The 17,105-nt window shown below is 41.8% G+C and overlaps 1 protein-coding gene across 3 annotated transcripts in view; it reads right to left on the bottom strand.

Annotated features, from left to right (window-relative positions):
• The window catches only part of KCNQ1 (potassium voltage-gated channel subfamily Q member 1), a 534,726-nt gene that overhangs the window by 341,768 nt on the left and 175,853 nt on the right, over positions 1-17,105 (bottom strand). For all 3 annotated transcript variants that reach the window (XM_077820034.1, XM_077820035.1, XM_077820036.1), the window contains one exon: positions 6,825-6,945. In XM_077820034.1, the coding sequence (XP_077676160.1) occupies positions 6,825-6,945 (121 nt within the window). The remainder of the gene's footprint in view (positions 1-6,824; positions 6,946-17,105) is intronic.

Below are 17,105 nucleotides of genomic sequence, written 5' to 3'. Positions count from 1 at the left end.
AAGCCATTCGTTAATGTCTTCTATGTCTGTGATAATCTTTCCAAAATGAAGAGGGAGGGGGAGAAATGTCAAAGAATTATATTAACAACCATATTCACAATTCGGAGACTAAGATTTAAGTAAACTAACCTTATATTAGTGTAAAGTTAGGTCATACATTCTTATGACAGTTGGTGTTCATTTTATGCTCTTTTCTAAAATCCTTACTCATGTTGACGAGCACGTTACTATTCTAGAAGTCCCACTGAGACCAACAGGAGCTTTGAAAATCAGGCCATTTATTTCAGGTGTCTAAATGAGACTGAGCAGCCTAGGTTTAGGCTCCAACGTTTGAAAATCATGGTCTTTATTAGTGCTGGTATGGAATTTTTTGACAAAAATGTTTCTGCATCAGTAAACACCGCCTATCCAAATCTGAAATTTTTCATAGGAAAGGACTATTTTTAACAAAAATTTCAGTTAAAAATAAAAGTTTTGAAATGGCTGGAATGTTTCACTCTGATATTTTCAAAACAAAAATTTCTGGTTTTCCGGTTCAAAATGAGTTTTTGCTTTGAAATTTAAGCTATAGTAAAAAATTATTTTTTCAAAAATTGATAGATATAAAAACCAAAATTATCAAAACAAAGCCTCTTAATTGTCCTGAACCAATTATTTATTTATTTTCAGTTTGTGGAAAAAATTTGAGATTTTGACCTTTTATCCCAATTTGGGACAGGCACGCATTTTTCTAGATCTCAAAAATATTCATGGGATTGGAAAACTGTTTCCTGCTCACCTGTAGTCACTATATACTTATACATATAATATTAATATTAGGTTTTACTTCACATTTAAACACAGGATGTTTTTGTTAACAAAAATTACTCTTACAGCTATCACATGACCACTAGCTCAGAAATTGACATTTAAGGATGTTTGAACGTGTCTAGCAATGAGAATTCCACTTGTATTGAATCCATGTGCTGTAGACACATATATAATAGTCATCTGCTCACACACATTAAAGAAGGTAGAACCCTGGACTTTTAGTTTCAATGAAAAGTCTTCACTGTGGCCTAATAGAGATCTCCATGATCCTGTATAATTTATGGAGCAGCCCCTAGAAATAATATGATCACAGAGAGAGACAGTTATATATAGGCCATCCCAAGTATCTGAGGTTCACAGGATTTCAAATCCAGCAATATGTCCTATACACACACAGACTGGTCATCAGCTAAACTAGGCACATGCAGCATCAGGGAAGGAACCCAAGATGTTTGGCTCCAAAAATATAAGCCTACTCTTCTTGATGTAAAAGAGAGAGAGTCAGTAGTACCTCAGCCATGTACAGACCAGTCACAAAAAGGAGACTGGATCAAGTAATCCAGTAGCCTAAATTTCAATAAAAACAGATGAAATTTTCTGCACTTTTTTTCTACTTATCAATCCAAGCTCTATTAGCCAATACATTATATGCCGACTACAGAACTAGCACTCGACACAAACTAGCATCCAAGTAACATTTATATTTCCTCTTGCAATCAGACAACGTTCTTCACAAGTCATTCAACCTCACCTGCAGTTGCCTATATATTTAAAGAGTATATAAATCATCCCTTTCCCCCATTAATACAGGCTCTTCTGTGAAAAGACTGAGGACTTATTGTCAGCTACCTAAAGATTATAATTAACATCTGGAAAATCACTGACTATTTACACACTCAGAACTGGGTACACATGGTCCATTAGCTGATTAGCTGCTGAATGGAGGGTGCAGGGGAGGGAAGCTAGAACAAATAGAAGCATGAAGAAATACATGAGGGAAATGATCTTATTTTTCACATCATTTGGAATTGAAAACCACTTCAGAGATAACTCACAGCACCATTTTTGTTTGTTTTAACCCTAAATAAGGTCACGAATGATAACTATATCAGGATGCATATGGAATTTAAAAGGGGAAGAAATACCCAAAACAACCAGTTTCCCTGCTGCCCATCTGTTTCACTCATTTGGGTTATTTTCCTGTGTATGCTTAGTTTTATAAATTTATTTTTATAGTTTCAATTAATGTGATTTGTGAAGGTAAAAAAAGCATTACAATGACATTTACATTTGAAATTGACATGAGAAGAACAAATCCCTTTGTGGGAGAGACTCAACTATAAGTAACAATGTTTTTGTCATTGTTTTCCCCCCTTTTAAAGTACAATTAAAACAAAACAAATCACTGGGTACAAAGGGGAGCAGAAGAGGATAGGGAAATGAGCCAATTAGAGAGGAAAAGAAAAGGACAGGTCCAAAGAAGAACTATTGTATTACTATTGCTGAGATTTACATTTTTTTAAATAGAAGAGCCACTGCCCACAAAGTTAAGTAAACAGTCAAAATATCCAAGAGACACACACTTTTGAACAATATTCTATTTAATACATTGCTATGATGCTCAGTAGGTTCATTTTACAGGTGAGATTTTACAGCTACACACACACACAGGGACTGTGGCATCTCAGACTGCATGTTCCTGCTTATGAAGTCTTTCTTGTTCTCAAGGTATGAAAAGATGGAGACAAGCAATGGAATCACTGTCCCTTGCAATCATATTGTACATTTCTATGCCTGGTTATAGGTCTATATTTTCAGTTTGTTAACCATGTACTTGGTTGAAGACTGAGGCTCACACTGAACCTTGTATACCTGTTTTCTGAAGTATTTATGAATTTTTCAATTAGAGTTTTCTAAACAAATAGTCTGATACAGAAGTCCTTCCCCATGCAATGCCCCCCCCGGAAAGATCATAGAATTGGGCATCAGTAATTAGCTTATTCCTCTCCAGAGAAATACTTTTATAATATATATTTAGGCCTTAATCCCACAAAGATTTACACACAACTAACTTTATGCACATGAATAGTCCTATTAAGTTCAGTGGGGCTGCTCACTTGCTTAAAGTTAACTAAGTGCATAAATCTTTGCAGGGCCAGGACCGTAGATATTTATGAATTGTAAAGAGATTTTTAAGGATATGCCTAGCATCCTAAAAAATGCAATACTAGAGATTCTGAGGTATAAAAGGTTACAAAATCTTTCTATCCATCCAAAGTAAATGAGACAAATAGAAATGTAGCCATATTCTTTTTAATATGAATGTTGCCAAGTACTTCTGCTAATAGTACAGTAGGTAACCTACATTTTTTGCCACAGGATTTACATTGCCTGTCAAAAGGAAGTATTTTTATACTCTGAGGTAAAATCAATTTCCAGGTATGTTGCCAATCATATGTCTCCAATTAAGAGGGCAAGTCTTACTCATGCTTTTGTGGCTTATAGAATCAAAATTTATTCTGGGGCTCATTTCCAGAGTCTTCTGGAGAAACTAACTCATATGTTATGAGGGGTCTATAATTCAACAGCACATATTCTTACTAATTCCAAATCCATTCATCCCTGGATCAAGAGATGCTATTTGTTATGCACCTGGGCTCTGAAATGGTCTTCACACCGCTGTTTCTTCTTCAGAATATGGATTGCTATTAAAGTCTAAGCTGCAGTTTCATTTGATCTGACTTTTCCGCACTAATTAGTTTTCATAGTTAGATACTTTTGTAATGTATTCTGGAGTATATAATTGCATGATAGGTGCTATATCAATACAGACGGTTAAATATGAAGCACTACTTTTTTAATATATGTTAAAGAAAATGGACTTTAAGGAAGTAAAAGACACATTCACAACCACAGTCACAAATACATAAAAAAAGCACATCTCTGGATTCCCTTGGGAAATAAATCATAATTTTCAACTCTAGCAACTTAAGACATACACATGCCAAAAATCTGTGACCACAAACCACTTTTGTTTTTATTGTATAATGGGTGTGGAGTGGGCACTTGTTAGACAGTATGTATATTGCGCAGTCCTAAATTTCATGTCTAACATTATATCCGGATGCCGAACTTTCAGGTCGTACACATGGAATGGAAGATATGTAACAATTTTGTATACATTTGCTCCTTACAGTCTTTGAAGGGAAGCATGAGAAAGAAGCATGAGTCCAAATAACACAAGGAAAAGTCCAATCAAAAGTTTAGTAGTACCATAACTTGCCTTAGGATCATAGTATCACATACATACTGAAATGCAACACAGCAGCTTGTTTTTCAATAAAATCCACATAAGCACACCACTTGTTTCACTAGCAAAGCCAAGCGTAAATACTTTGGGTGTCCCCCCCAAAATGTTTGACCAGATCCATTACTTGACATACACAACACATTACTTGATAGTACAAAACCATGAACGTTTCAATGTACAAATCATCCTCCTGGTCCGATGCCCTCTCATTTTTAGGACTACATTATGTTTTTCAGGACATATATGCATTGCATTATAAGTGATATGTGCAATGTCTAAGTAAAACAGAACTTTAAAGATCTGTTAACATCCATTGTCTATTACCTCCTTTGTACTTTGAAACAAGATTTTTTTTAAAGAAAAAATAAATCCTACCCATTTGTATCTCTCTTTAGAAAACCGTCTTTCATTGTTAACATTAGAGAAGTTCAATATCATAATCTATATAAAGAGGTATATTTTGCAAAACTTTGGCACTCACAACTAGAGCATCTGCAGGATTATACCACAGATTCTGATTGAGGAATTAGGGAGTAAAAAATGAGAAACAAGCATGCTGCTAACAAAGGAGGATACCGATGTAATGAGAGGATCTTCAGCTGATGAACATATACGTGCAAAGGAATTCTGCTGCAAGTTTTCATAAAGTACAAAAACTTTCTGAAATGTAACACCAGTTAAGTGATCTAATTATAAGCATAGCATTTTATTGCTGAGTGACTCCCAAGTCCAAGGAGGATACTCAGAAGATCTTGACACCAAAGCTTATTTTAAAAGAAACAAGTCCATGACTCATGTGGTGAATTAGAACAAAATATGCAAAGGAAAATGTCAGATCTGGTTTTGCTCCGCAGTTATTCCTGTCTGAAGGCCTATGAAAATTTATTACTTCCTCCTTCTGATTGAGCGAATAAGAAATCTTTCGGCACAAGATTCTCACATTTCTCCTCCCACAAGTACATAAGTGTTTAACACTTCAGCTGACAATGTAGACCTTTTGTTTGCAGTAACATTCTACCATTCTTGCAAAAGAGGTTACTTAGTGGGGGAAGGGGAGCAGTTAGAGTTTGTTGCGTGACAGTCGGGAGAAGCAGTGCCAGTACCATCAGTGGTTGACTCTCCCAATGGTCACCTTTCATTGGTGCCATCAGTTCCAGTGTTGCTGCCAGAGCACAGTCCGGTTCTGACAAAGCCCTGGATTTGTGGACTTTCTTGTCATGACCCTGAGACTTAAGATTTTCTAAATCCTCATGGGCTAAACAGGAAGATCTTCATAGAATCATAGACTCTAAGGTCAGAAAGGACCATTATGATCGTCTAGTCTGACTTCCTGCACAAAGCAGGCCACAGAATCTCACCTACCCACTCCTGTAATAAACTCCTAACCTATGTCTGAGCTATTGAAGTCCTCAAATCATGGTTTAAAGACTTCAAGGTGCTCAACTTAGGCTGGGTTGGATCAGACCTCTTTGAAGTCAACTTAGACAAAGGTCTTTCTCTTCCTTATCAGAGCATTCCCTGCCTTCCCGATAAGATCCCAAGGGGGGATCTGTGGGAGTAGATTCCCTCGCTCCTAAGTCAAACCTCATGGCACAGGAGGCAGACTCCTTGCTGAGTCAGGCCAGGTCCCCCCAACCTGGATCTGACTGTTCTGACTCAGGCCATGCAGTGGTTAAGATGGAACTGGAGAGGAGGTCAGTCCGCTCTGTCCTTTACCTCCTCAGTTGGAGGCACAAGGAGAACGAAGTCACAAGTGCAGACCAACGGACACTGCTTTCAAGAATTCTCCGACTCCAGGCACATGGAGTACAGGTGTACACCCACCATGGAATACACAGAGACCAGCAGGCAAAGTAGTAGTTACTAATTTTCTTGCCTGGTTTTGCTAAAGTACTCTGTGAACTGGAGTGGGAGAATCTCTCAGTCCTCTACTGCAAAGACTTCTCCCAAGCATCTGGCAGGAGTTTGAGTTAAATAGGTACTAATAAAAACAAAAAACAATGTGAAGAGTTTTAAACCCTCTCACTAAAAATCCCTTCCCATCTCAAACTGCTCAGGTTTCAATCCATTTTCTCTTGTAGTATCATAATCCTACTGGATATCCACTCTTCTGAGGAATCCTCCAGCACAAAATAGGAAGTCCGGGACTAATATTTCTAACATAGCCAACAAACAGAACCCTTTAAAAAAGAAACAAACAAAAAGTGCAACTCTTTTTCTGGCTATCTTTACACATCACAAAGCAGCAATAAAGGGCACAAACGATAATTTTCTCTACTGTGTGTCACCTTGAAAGATTCACATTTACGGGGTTACAGTTGAAAACAAAGGGCCTGTATTTCAGGAAAGAAACATTTGAAGACACACATTTTGGGGACATTTCTCTGGAGAATGGTGTTGAGTGTAACATAATTCTCAATAGAAGAGTGCTTCACAAAGTATCTTTCTAGGAAAATCTTGAGGCTATCAACCACCAGCTGTCCACAGACATTAGCTAAAAACCAGAACCTCATGTCACAGAAGAATGAACTATTCTTTAAGTCAACATTAAGATTTATTGGCACTCAGGACAGAATATACCAACTTCAAGGTAAAACAGTTTGACACAAATATCTGAGATAGCCCTATCAGTGCCATATTTCAGCTCCTCCAACTGCACTTGTCTAAAGTCAGTGACGGCATGATTCAATAGTTAGTGACTTACTGTGAGATGTGAGTTATTGGGGTCAGCAATGTTTCACCCTCCAGGTCAAGCTCATCTGCAAAGCTGTTGGTCCTGATGAAGGGTACTGTGTTCACATCTAAAAATGCAGGACTCTTTTTCACTGTGAGGAAATAAGCAGATAAGGGTTAGAGCAGTATCATGTAGCAGTTTTTAAAAAGGCTGTACAAGAGGTTTACTGCTTGTGAGGACATGTAATATTTCAAAAGGTACAAACAAGATAGACTTAAAAACAAAATAAGGATACTAGAATAAATCTGTAAACAAGATAAGGGTGCAATGAAAGTAAATTGAGACTTAGAAAGTCTCTTCTTGCACAAGAATTTCAGTATCTGCTCATAGAATCATAGAAGATTAGGATTGGTAGAGACCTCGGGAGGTCATCTAGTCCAACCCCCTCCTCAAAGCAGGACCAACACCAACTAAATCATCCCAGCCAGGGCTTTGACAAGACAGGAGATTCCATCACCTTCCTAGGTAACCCATTCCAGTGCTTCACCACCCGCTTAGTGAAATAGTTTTTCCTAATATCCAACCAATATCCTCCCGCACTGCAACTTGAGACCACTGCTTCTTGTTCCATCATCTGCTACCACTGAGAACAGCCTAGCTCCATTCTCTTTGGAATCCCCCTTCAGGCAGTTGGGGGCTGCGATCAAATCCCCCCCCCACACTCTTCTCCTCTGCAGACTAAACAAGCCCAGTTCCATCAGCATCTCCTCATAAGTCATGTGCCCCAGACCCCTAATCATTTTCTTTGCCCTCCACTGGACTCTCTCCAATTTGTCCACATCCTTTCTGTAGTGGGGTGCTCAAAACTGAACGAGTACTCCACAGGTGGCCTCACCAGTGCCAAATACAGCAGAATAATCACTTCCTTCAATCTGTTGGCAGTGCTCCTGCTAATGCAGCCCAATATGCCATTAGCCTTCTTGGCAACAAGGGCACACTGTTGACTCATATCCAGCTTCTCGTCCACTGTAATCCCCAGGTCCTTTTCTGCAGAACAGTTGCTTAGCCAGTTGGTCCCCAGCCTGTAACAGTGCATGTGATTCTTCTGTCCTAAGTGCAGAACTCTGTACTTGTCCATGTTGAACCTCATCAGATTTCTTTTGGCCCAATCCTCCAATTTATCTAGGTCACTCTGGACCCTATCCCTACCTTCCAGCGTATCTACCTCTCCCCCAATCTTAGTGTCATCCGTGAACTTATTGAGGGTGCAATGCATCCCATCACCCAGATAATTAATGAAGATGTTGAACAAAACCGGCCCCAGGACCGACCACTGGGGCACTCCACTTGATAACCAGCTGCCAACTAGACATTGAGCCGTTGATCACTACCCATTGAGCCCAGCAATCTAGCCAGCTTTCTATCCACCTTATAGTCCATTCATCCAATCCATAGTTTTTTAACTTGCTTTTTTAACTGTGGGAGACCATATCAAAAGCTTTGCTAAAGTCAAAATATATCATGTCCACGCTTTCCCCATATCCACAGAACTCATCCACAGAACACAGTTATCTCATCATAGAAGGCAATCAGGTTGGTCAGGCATGACTTGCCCTTGGTGAATCCATGTTGACAGTTCCTGATCACCTTCCTCTCCTCCAAGTGCTTCAAAATACAGTAACTCCTCACTAAATGTAAAAAATGTGACTTTAAGCAAAACGATGTTAAGTGAATCCAATTTCCCCATAAGAATGCATGTAAACATGGGGGGGTTAGGTTCCAGGGAAATTTTTTTCACCATACAAAAAAACTATATATACAGAGACAGAGAGACACACCCTGTGTGTGGGAGGGAAAGAGAGATGCGCATTGCTCCTTTAAGTACGCTGACACTTTGGGCAATGCGCATCTCTCTCTCTCTCTCTCTCTCTCTCACACACACAGGGTGTGTCTCTCTGTCTGCCATGCTGTCTCCCCTCCTTCCATTCATGCTGCCTTGTAGAGTGTGAGGCTACATTAACAACGTGTTAACCCTTGAGGGCTCAGCCAAATGCTAGTTCATCATTTAGCAATAAGGCAACCCCTAGGGAATATCCCACCCTCATCCACCCTCTAACTTCACCACCTCAATCAAGCTTCACAATCACCATTGCTGTGTACGGTATTAAATTGTTTGTTTAAAACTTATACTCTGTGTGTGTGTATGTATGTGTATATATATATGGCAGACAGGGACAGAGAGACACACCATGTGTGTGGGAGAGAGAGAGAGAGAGAGATGCGCATTGCCCCTTTAAGTACACTGACACTATTCTAAGTACATTGCCTTTAAAAAGATCAGGAAGTTGAGATAGCAGCTGCAGCCAGCTCTCTCTGTCCTGAGCCCTGTCCTGTCCCCAGGGGTGAAAGTAAGTCAAGTGAGTTACCGGTACGCTGGGGCCAGCTCTGGCCCCCAGAAGGGGCGGGGCCTAGAGCAGAAGGGCGGGGCTAGGGGGTCAGAGCCAGACCCAGCCCACTCTGTAAGGTAAGTGCCGCCCCCTTTTCCTCCTCCCCTCACTCCACCAGGGTAGCAGCAACAGCTTGGGGCTCCGGGGGCTAGTTAAAGGGCCCAGGGCTCCCCTGCTTCTATTGCCCCGTCCTTTAATTAGTCGCCAGAGCCCTGGGGAAGTGGCGGGGCTCCAGCAGCTATTTAAAGGACCAGGGTGGCAGAGGCAGCTGGAGCCCCGACCTTCTAAATAGCCCCTGGAGCCCGCTACCTCAGGCTCTGGGGGCTATTTAAAGGGCCTGCGGCTCCCCTGCTTCTACCCCTCCCCCCAGTCCTTTAAATAGCCCCCGGAGCCATGGAGTAGCAGGGCTCTGGAAGCAATTTAAAGGGCCTCAGGCTCCAGCCACTGCTGGGAGCCCCAGGCCCTTTAAATTGCCCCCCTAGGGACAGGGCCAGCTTTAGGATTTTTGCCGCCCCAAGCAAAAAAATTTATGGCTGCCCCCACATTTTTTTCGTGCCCCTGGCTCTGCCCCAACTCTGCCCCTTCCCCAAATCCCTGGCCCCGCCTCCTCCCCCCGGGCAATGCAGCATTCCCACCCCATTGCTTCCTGCGGCTCCCCACCCCTGCAACCCCCTCTGCGCCCTAGCTCACCTCCGCTCCGCTTGCTCCCCTGAACATGCCCCCACTCCGCTTCTCCCCCTCCCTCTCAGGCGAGGGAGAGGCAGTGCATTCAGGGGAGCAGGCGGAGCGGAGGAGAGTGGTGGGGGGGCCGCGCAGGAAGTAACTGGGTGGGTAAAGGAACCGCTCCCCGCCCCAGCTCACCTCCGCTCCACCACTGCCGCCTCCCCCGAGTGCACTGCCGCTTGGCTTCTTCTCCCTACCTCCCAGGCTTGCTGCGCCAAACAGCTGCATCGCATGTGGCAAGCCTGGGAGGGAGCGGGGAGAAATGGAGAGGTGGCGGAGCGCTCAGGGGAGCAGGCGGAGGCGGAGCGGAGGCGAGCTGGGGCGGCGGGGGCACATTTCTAGGGGCGGCATGGCCGGCGCTGGAATGCTGCCCCTAGAAATGTACCGCCCCAAGCACCTGCTTGTGTTGCTGGTGCCTAGAGCGGCCCTGCCTGGGGAAGGCAGGCTGCTCCAGTATGGTGTACCGGCTCTTGCCGGTATGCCGTACCAGGGCATACCGGCTTACTTTCACCTCTGCCTGTCCCCACCTTGCTCTATATGGAGAAACGGTAAGTGCAAGGTGGGAGAAGGGGGAAGAGGGACACTGTGACATTGGTCCCCTTCTTCCCCCCCTTCCCCTGCACAGCAAGCAGGAGGCTCCCGGGAGCAGCTCCAAGGCAGAGGGCAGGAGCAGCACAGGGCAGTGAGGGGAGGGACAGCTGAACTGCCGGCAATTGATATCCTGCTGGGCGGCTGCCGCACAGGGAACTTAGGGGAGCGGGAAGCTGAGAGGGGGGCTGCCGGTCCACCCTGATTTCAAGCCCCCACCAGCTAGAAGCAATGGGCTGCTCTTCCTGCAAGCCATGGACAAAGCAGGTGGCTGCCAAACAACCTTATAAAGGAGCATTGCACAACTTTAAATGAGCATGTTCCCTAATTGATCAGCAATGTAACAACGTTAACAGGAACAACTTTAAGTGAGGAGTTACTGTAGATTCCTTGAGGACCTGCTCCATGATTTTTCTAGGGACTGAGGTGAGGCCGACCAGTCTGTAGTTCCCCGGATTCTCCTTCATGTGACACCCTAATGCCCAATCCTACAGCAAAGGAGAAGCTGCTGTGCAAGAACCTCCAGTTCACGTAGCTAATACAAATTTTTTCTTTGGTGGAGCTCAGGCCCATTTATATTAAAATGATCATTGTTCTGGGAAGGAGGGAAGTAGAGACCTACTTTCCATTTGTGTGCATCCCTCATATTTGAGCATTTAAATAAAGAACACTGAGATGCTACAGCGATGGGCATTTTAGATGTGATACCAAGAAATACTGTCTGACACACTATGGACTATTTCCCAATCTTATTTATGCTCAGGCAACAATAGATGAGCATAATCAATGGCAGAATTTAATTCTCTCAAAGTAATTTCTACCTCACATTTCTTCCTTAAAACAACTTTCTAGAGTATAATTACAATGGCAGACATTACAAAGTGAATGTTTACCCATGGTTAACACTCAGTGATGGAATTTCCCTATATGTCACATTTCATTATTATTATATTTATACAGCACTATAAATGTGCACGACATTATACAAACAAATAATAGTAAATAACATCAAACAACATTCTTTAATAACTGTATAAATGTTGATAGTGGTGGCCACTTTACAGCAACTGTATCCTGGGCAAGTAGCTATATCATTCTATGAAACATTTCTTTATTCATTTACAGAGCATCTCTCATACTTGTCAAGGTACTTTACAGTCAGACAGTAACACACAGAAATAAGATTAAAACACAAAGAAAAATGAACAACACAGAAATACATAACTAAACACAAATGCAGTTTTTTTAGAGCATTAACTAAAGGCACAGGTCCACTATGCCTTGTATCCCAGAATTCATAAACATTTCACAATGCACACAGGCCTTGGAAGATTTATAACCCTGAAATTAATGTATGATGTCAATTTACTCCTCCTTTGATGACTGTACAACGTTGACTATTGTGTTTTTAGCCCAAATCAGGTGGTGTAGGGAGGGATCAACTCATACTTTTTGACCATTTTATTTGTAAGGAGTAGATCAAATGCACAATCCTGCTCCCAATGAATTTAGAGAGGGTTTTGCTTTCAATGACTTCAATGGGAGCAAGATTGGGAACATCTGGAAAAATTCAAAAAATACAGCAAGGTTTTACTAGCTTCCTAAAAGCAGGATTCCTTGACCACAGTACTACTCTAGGGCCAATTTTAGCACTAAGGCAATGAGAATTCTATAGCAAATAATAGCAAACTTGAGCATCAGCTTTTTATTCTGAGTAATATCCGTTGGATTAACACAGCCACATTCAGGACAAAGGTTATGAAAAAGAGCAGAAGAATTCCAGCTGAAAATGTACAACTTTACAGGGCCTTAAATATTTTTTGTTAAATTGACTCCTTTGGCTGTTACTAAATAAATACTGAACATTCAGTGTTCTGCCAGGTGGGGATGAAAACTCACCAGTTTCCTAAGAAGTCTAAAAGACTCTTCACACATTCTGATTACTAACGACAATGCTATCGAACTTAAAGCCACATGCGGTGCTTGCCAAGCACTCATTATACTGTACCCCCATGAGATATTGCTTGCAAGAGGATTTGCAATTGTTGGATTGTTACAATTATTGCTTTTCTGTTAAAGACAGAGAGGGACAGAAATGACAGATGAAAAAGGAAAGAAGAAATTTAGGAGCTCCAACTGATTTGAAAAATACAAGAATATATTCTCTCCTGAGAGTAACAAGAAGATAGTAACACGAGCATTATATTTGCTTTAAAGTGGAGCTATTGCCTGTTTCTTTCCCCTGTAATTTTCTGGAAACTACTTAGGGACAGGTCATGGCCAGTCCTGGTCTGAAGCACCTACTTCTACTCCCTAGCCCTACCACTGCTCCCTCTAAGCAGGGAGAAGCAAACCTGATCTAGTGAAAAAACTGTCCTGAATTCCAGACCAAAGAACTCTGGAGAAGGTCAGATAAATTAAAAAAAAAAATTAAAAAAAATCTGTAACAAAACCATGAATTACTGTCTCCCCTGCTCAAACTCCCCCATGGTATGGACACTTACAAGCCTAGTGTGAGAGTAAATCAATAAATGGTTGTCTCTTGATCTTCGTATGTGAGGAAATTATATGGCAATCTCTCATCACTTCACAATCTTTAATGTACTTATTCTCACTGTGAAATAGATGGTACCCCCATTTTACAAATGAGGAATGGAAGCCCAGAAAGGCTAAACGACTTGCCCAAAGTCACATAGAAAAATCTATGGAGAAGCAGGGACTTGAAACCCAGGTCTCTCAAAATCCTAGGTTCTAACCATTGGACACCCTTCCTCTCAGGTATTAGATATTACTCTCTACAGATATGTAAAAAAAGAAAGAGGATGTTTTTGTAAAGAAAGGAATCAATGTTCATGAATTAACAAGAGCACAAAATAGACAAGAGAGGCAGCAAGGAACATTTAGTCTAAGCTGTAGGGAAAACATTATAACCATTAGAATTGGAAAATTTACAACTTTTCACCACCCTAAATGTCCCAATGTTTGGAGGAGCAAGCGGTAGATTTATACAGGAATTTTTCCAACAGTCTGGTATTTGCATAGGGATACCTAAGTACTGTAGTAAAAATGTTTTAAAATATATTACTAATAGAGGATATTTTAAGAAATCAACTTGGGTTTCACGATTTTACCACCAGCTTACATATAACAGGGAAATAGGTTTACTCTTTTATAGGGCTGGTTGAAAATTTTTTCATTTTAACTGTTTTTCAACTAAATTAAAAGTGTCTGCTTTCTGTGTAACATTTCCATTTTTTGGTTTTCAGCTGAAATTTTTCAATATTAAAATTTCCAATGGGGAAAAAAATCAAAATTTCAGGGGGGAAGAAAGGAAAAAACATAATTTTACCTGAGATAATAGGCAAAGTCCAAACTTTGCAATGCAAAGATTGAATTACTGGCAGTTGCAAAGGAGATGGATCACGGAAATGGGAGCGTTACCTGGAGAAGGAGGAGCACTGGAGGACGACTGCTCTGCGGAAAGAGATGCCCAGGATTGCTGACGGTCTGAGTCACAGCAAAGATGCACACAAGAGACAGAAAGAAAGGAGGAGAAAAAAAGAGACAGCTGGAGAGATGGCAACATGTTTGTCTTTAATGCAGAGACTGTGTGGCACGTGTCATCTTTAAAATTAAAAAGGGAAAACCACTGAGGAAAGGAGTTTTAACGCAAGTCTTTTCATTTACTATTGATTAAATATAAGTAAAATGCTTTGATAAGTATTTTCTGCCTCTTTTTAGTATCATTTGAAACTAAGTCCCCACAAGGGGAGGCATTCTGCCTCCCTTTAGCTCCCCATGCACAGTGGAAGAAGATCTACTACTGAACTCTTGTGGGTTGGAGATTAATATTCCCTCATGCACCTAGCCTGTTCTGCAGCATGGTGTGGTCATAGCTATGCCTTCTCCTTGTCCCCTTTGTGGAGCCATGTGCCCCCAGGGGATAGGGATGGAGCCTCCCTTCTATTCCCCTGAGCACAGGAAGGTAATTCTGCCTGACATTTCCGCAGTACATACAAGTGCCAGCAAGATAAGTCTCCTTGTGCGCTACCTCTCACAACTGTATAACCAAATAAGGACCAGACTCAATCTGGCCCTTGGAGGTCATAGTGTAACTTCCTGTCATTTTTTTGCCTCTTTAGTAAATTATATTATAGGTGGGCATTTCCCATTATAACTACCCACTCTCAATTGCTTATAGCCTTGCCAAACTTTAACCACTTGGGCTGAAATTTCCTATACTAGGTGTCTGCCTCAGGCTGAATTTCTTGGGGAAATTTCAGCCAAAATGTTTCAGTTGTTTCCAAGAATGAGATTAGCTAAAAAAATATGTTGTTTTGCCATATTTCAAACCATTCTTACAGTTGTTTTGTTAAGAAGCTGTGGCACCTCCCATGCTTTGCCGTGGTATGTCCTCCTAGTGCTAGGGTCGTGTCTTTTGCTGTTCCCTTGAAAACCTGCCCAATTGATAAGACTCCACCAAAATCTCAGTCATGCTCACAGACACAGTAGAGACGTTTGGCAGCTAAATTCTCCAAAGATTCCATCTGCACGTAGCATGCTCCATTCCCTCACTGCTCCTACGTGGTGACCGGACTGCACATGCACCATCCCACAGAACAATTCAGCATGCTGAAGCCTGGTTCTAAGCACGACTATCTGAGCACGACTATCTTGTAGCTGCCAGGGGCTGCTGTGAATGCTGGGCATTGGAACTAAAAGCACTGTCTTTCCCAAGCTGTCAAAGCTCCCCCTGCTGGCACTTGGCAGTGTGGAAGAGGAAGCAGCATGACTCAAATGCAGTAGGAAAAGAGTCAAGGCATAGGGGGGCTGGAGGGGAGGGGGCAGACTACGACTGGTTGTGCAAAGAGACTGGGAGCCAAGGACACAGGGTGAAGAATGACATCAGGGAGTGGGAAACCGGGAAGATGACAAGCTGGACAAAGATCAGGCAAGGAGACTGGTAGGGAGATTAGTACTGTGAGTCAGTGTGGGTTGAAGATTAGGACTCAGGCAAGGAGCCCAGAAGCAGGAATTGGAACTGGTTGGGCTTGGAAAAATGGTATGTGATCATGTAATGAAAGACTGCATCACAATGCATACACATAAGGGGGCTGATTTAAGGTTGCACAGGCAACCTTAATTCTGGCATTTCCTACCTTTGGAATGCTTCACTTTGCAACCTTAATGTTATTGTAATGTAGGGTTTTTTGTGTATAATTGTATCCATGCTAGACTCAGGTACAAAATATATACTTCTCTTCTCTCTTTCTTCCTTTTTTCCCTAAAAACCATTTTGAAGACACTGGGGGCCAGATTCTCAGGTCTACTGAGTTCACTTTATGCCTGCATAGGAAAAACAAAATGATTTTATACTTCCTGGAGATCCCTCTCTGAGAATTCCCCTTGTTGGCGGAATCTCTTTGTGACTTAAAGCAATGCTGTTCCTATTCCTCTTCTCCTCTGCCTATTCGACCACCAGAATTGCACAGCTTGGGATAAAGAGGGAAAAGGTATGGGAGAGAGGCTCTGTTATGAGGATTCTTTGTGGGTGCAAATTAAATATACATCTCCATCCTCCCTACATCTTTAAGTTGCACCAGGGCTGGGCAGAGGAAAATCAGGGAGTTACAATTAGCTCCCTGTCATCTCCCCACTGGCCCTTCATCACCACTGTGCCTGAGTTCTGTATGGGCCAGGTAGAGAATTCAGCCCTGTACATTTTTGGACAGCATAATCCAAGTTCTGGAGTACTTGGACTCAATTCTTTGTCAATAAGTCAATAATGGCTGTTTGCCATTGTCTTCAATGGTTGCAGAGACAGCCCCCACTGTAAGTGGGGCCTCACGGTACTCTCACTAAAGCCTTGATGGTTTGGCACAGCCCTTGCTCTAACCCTATAAGTATGTCAGAATCACTCATTGAAACGGTTATAAGGAAACACTCATAAGAAAGCTCTACCATGAGCATACTTAGAAAAAGCACATGGACAAAATGACTTAAAGTGACAAAGAATCCAGACCGCAGCTATTTTCTGTAAAAAAGATAAAGTGGATTATTTAATTATTAAGAGCCCATCCATCTTCGCCAATGCCTAAGTGCATTTTTATAGATGCAACACTCACGCATGCATTTATGTATGAATGACACAGGAGGTTGTGCCTGGAAATTCTGCCAGTGCCCCATTATATTGTAGGAAATGGTTTGGGTGCAATCGCTGGTTGTTTATTCATCTTTAGAAAGGCGTATAACTTGGTCATGAATGATGCAAGGGAATGGAGGGTGTCTGCCACTTAATAAACAAATATTTTATGAAAGAGCATCATGATATTCTGCTTTTTAATTAAATTGTGATTGTGACCAGATGTGTGAGAATGCACATTTTTGTCTGGCACTGTGTCTTGCGTAATGAAGGGATTATAGCAAGCTACTACACACATAAAGGGCACTGCAAACTATGTTACATGGTCAAAGTCTGGCATGCTGTATATAAAATTATTTTCCTGAACTTACCAAGCCACTTGAACATTCCTGTTTGTCCTGTATACTTGTA

Source organism: Eretmochelys imbricata, chromosome 6, assembly GCF_965152235.1.
Source record: "Eretmochelys imbricata isolate rEreImb1 chromosome 6, rEreImb1.hap1, whole genome shotgun sequence".
NCBI classification, from domain to species: domain Eukaryota; kingdom Metazoa; phylum Chordata; order Testudines; family Cheloniidae; genus Eretmochelys; species Eretmochelys imbricata.
Note: the sequence above shows the minus strand (reverse complement) of the source record. Positions and strands in the feature narration are given on the sequence as shown.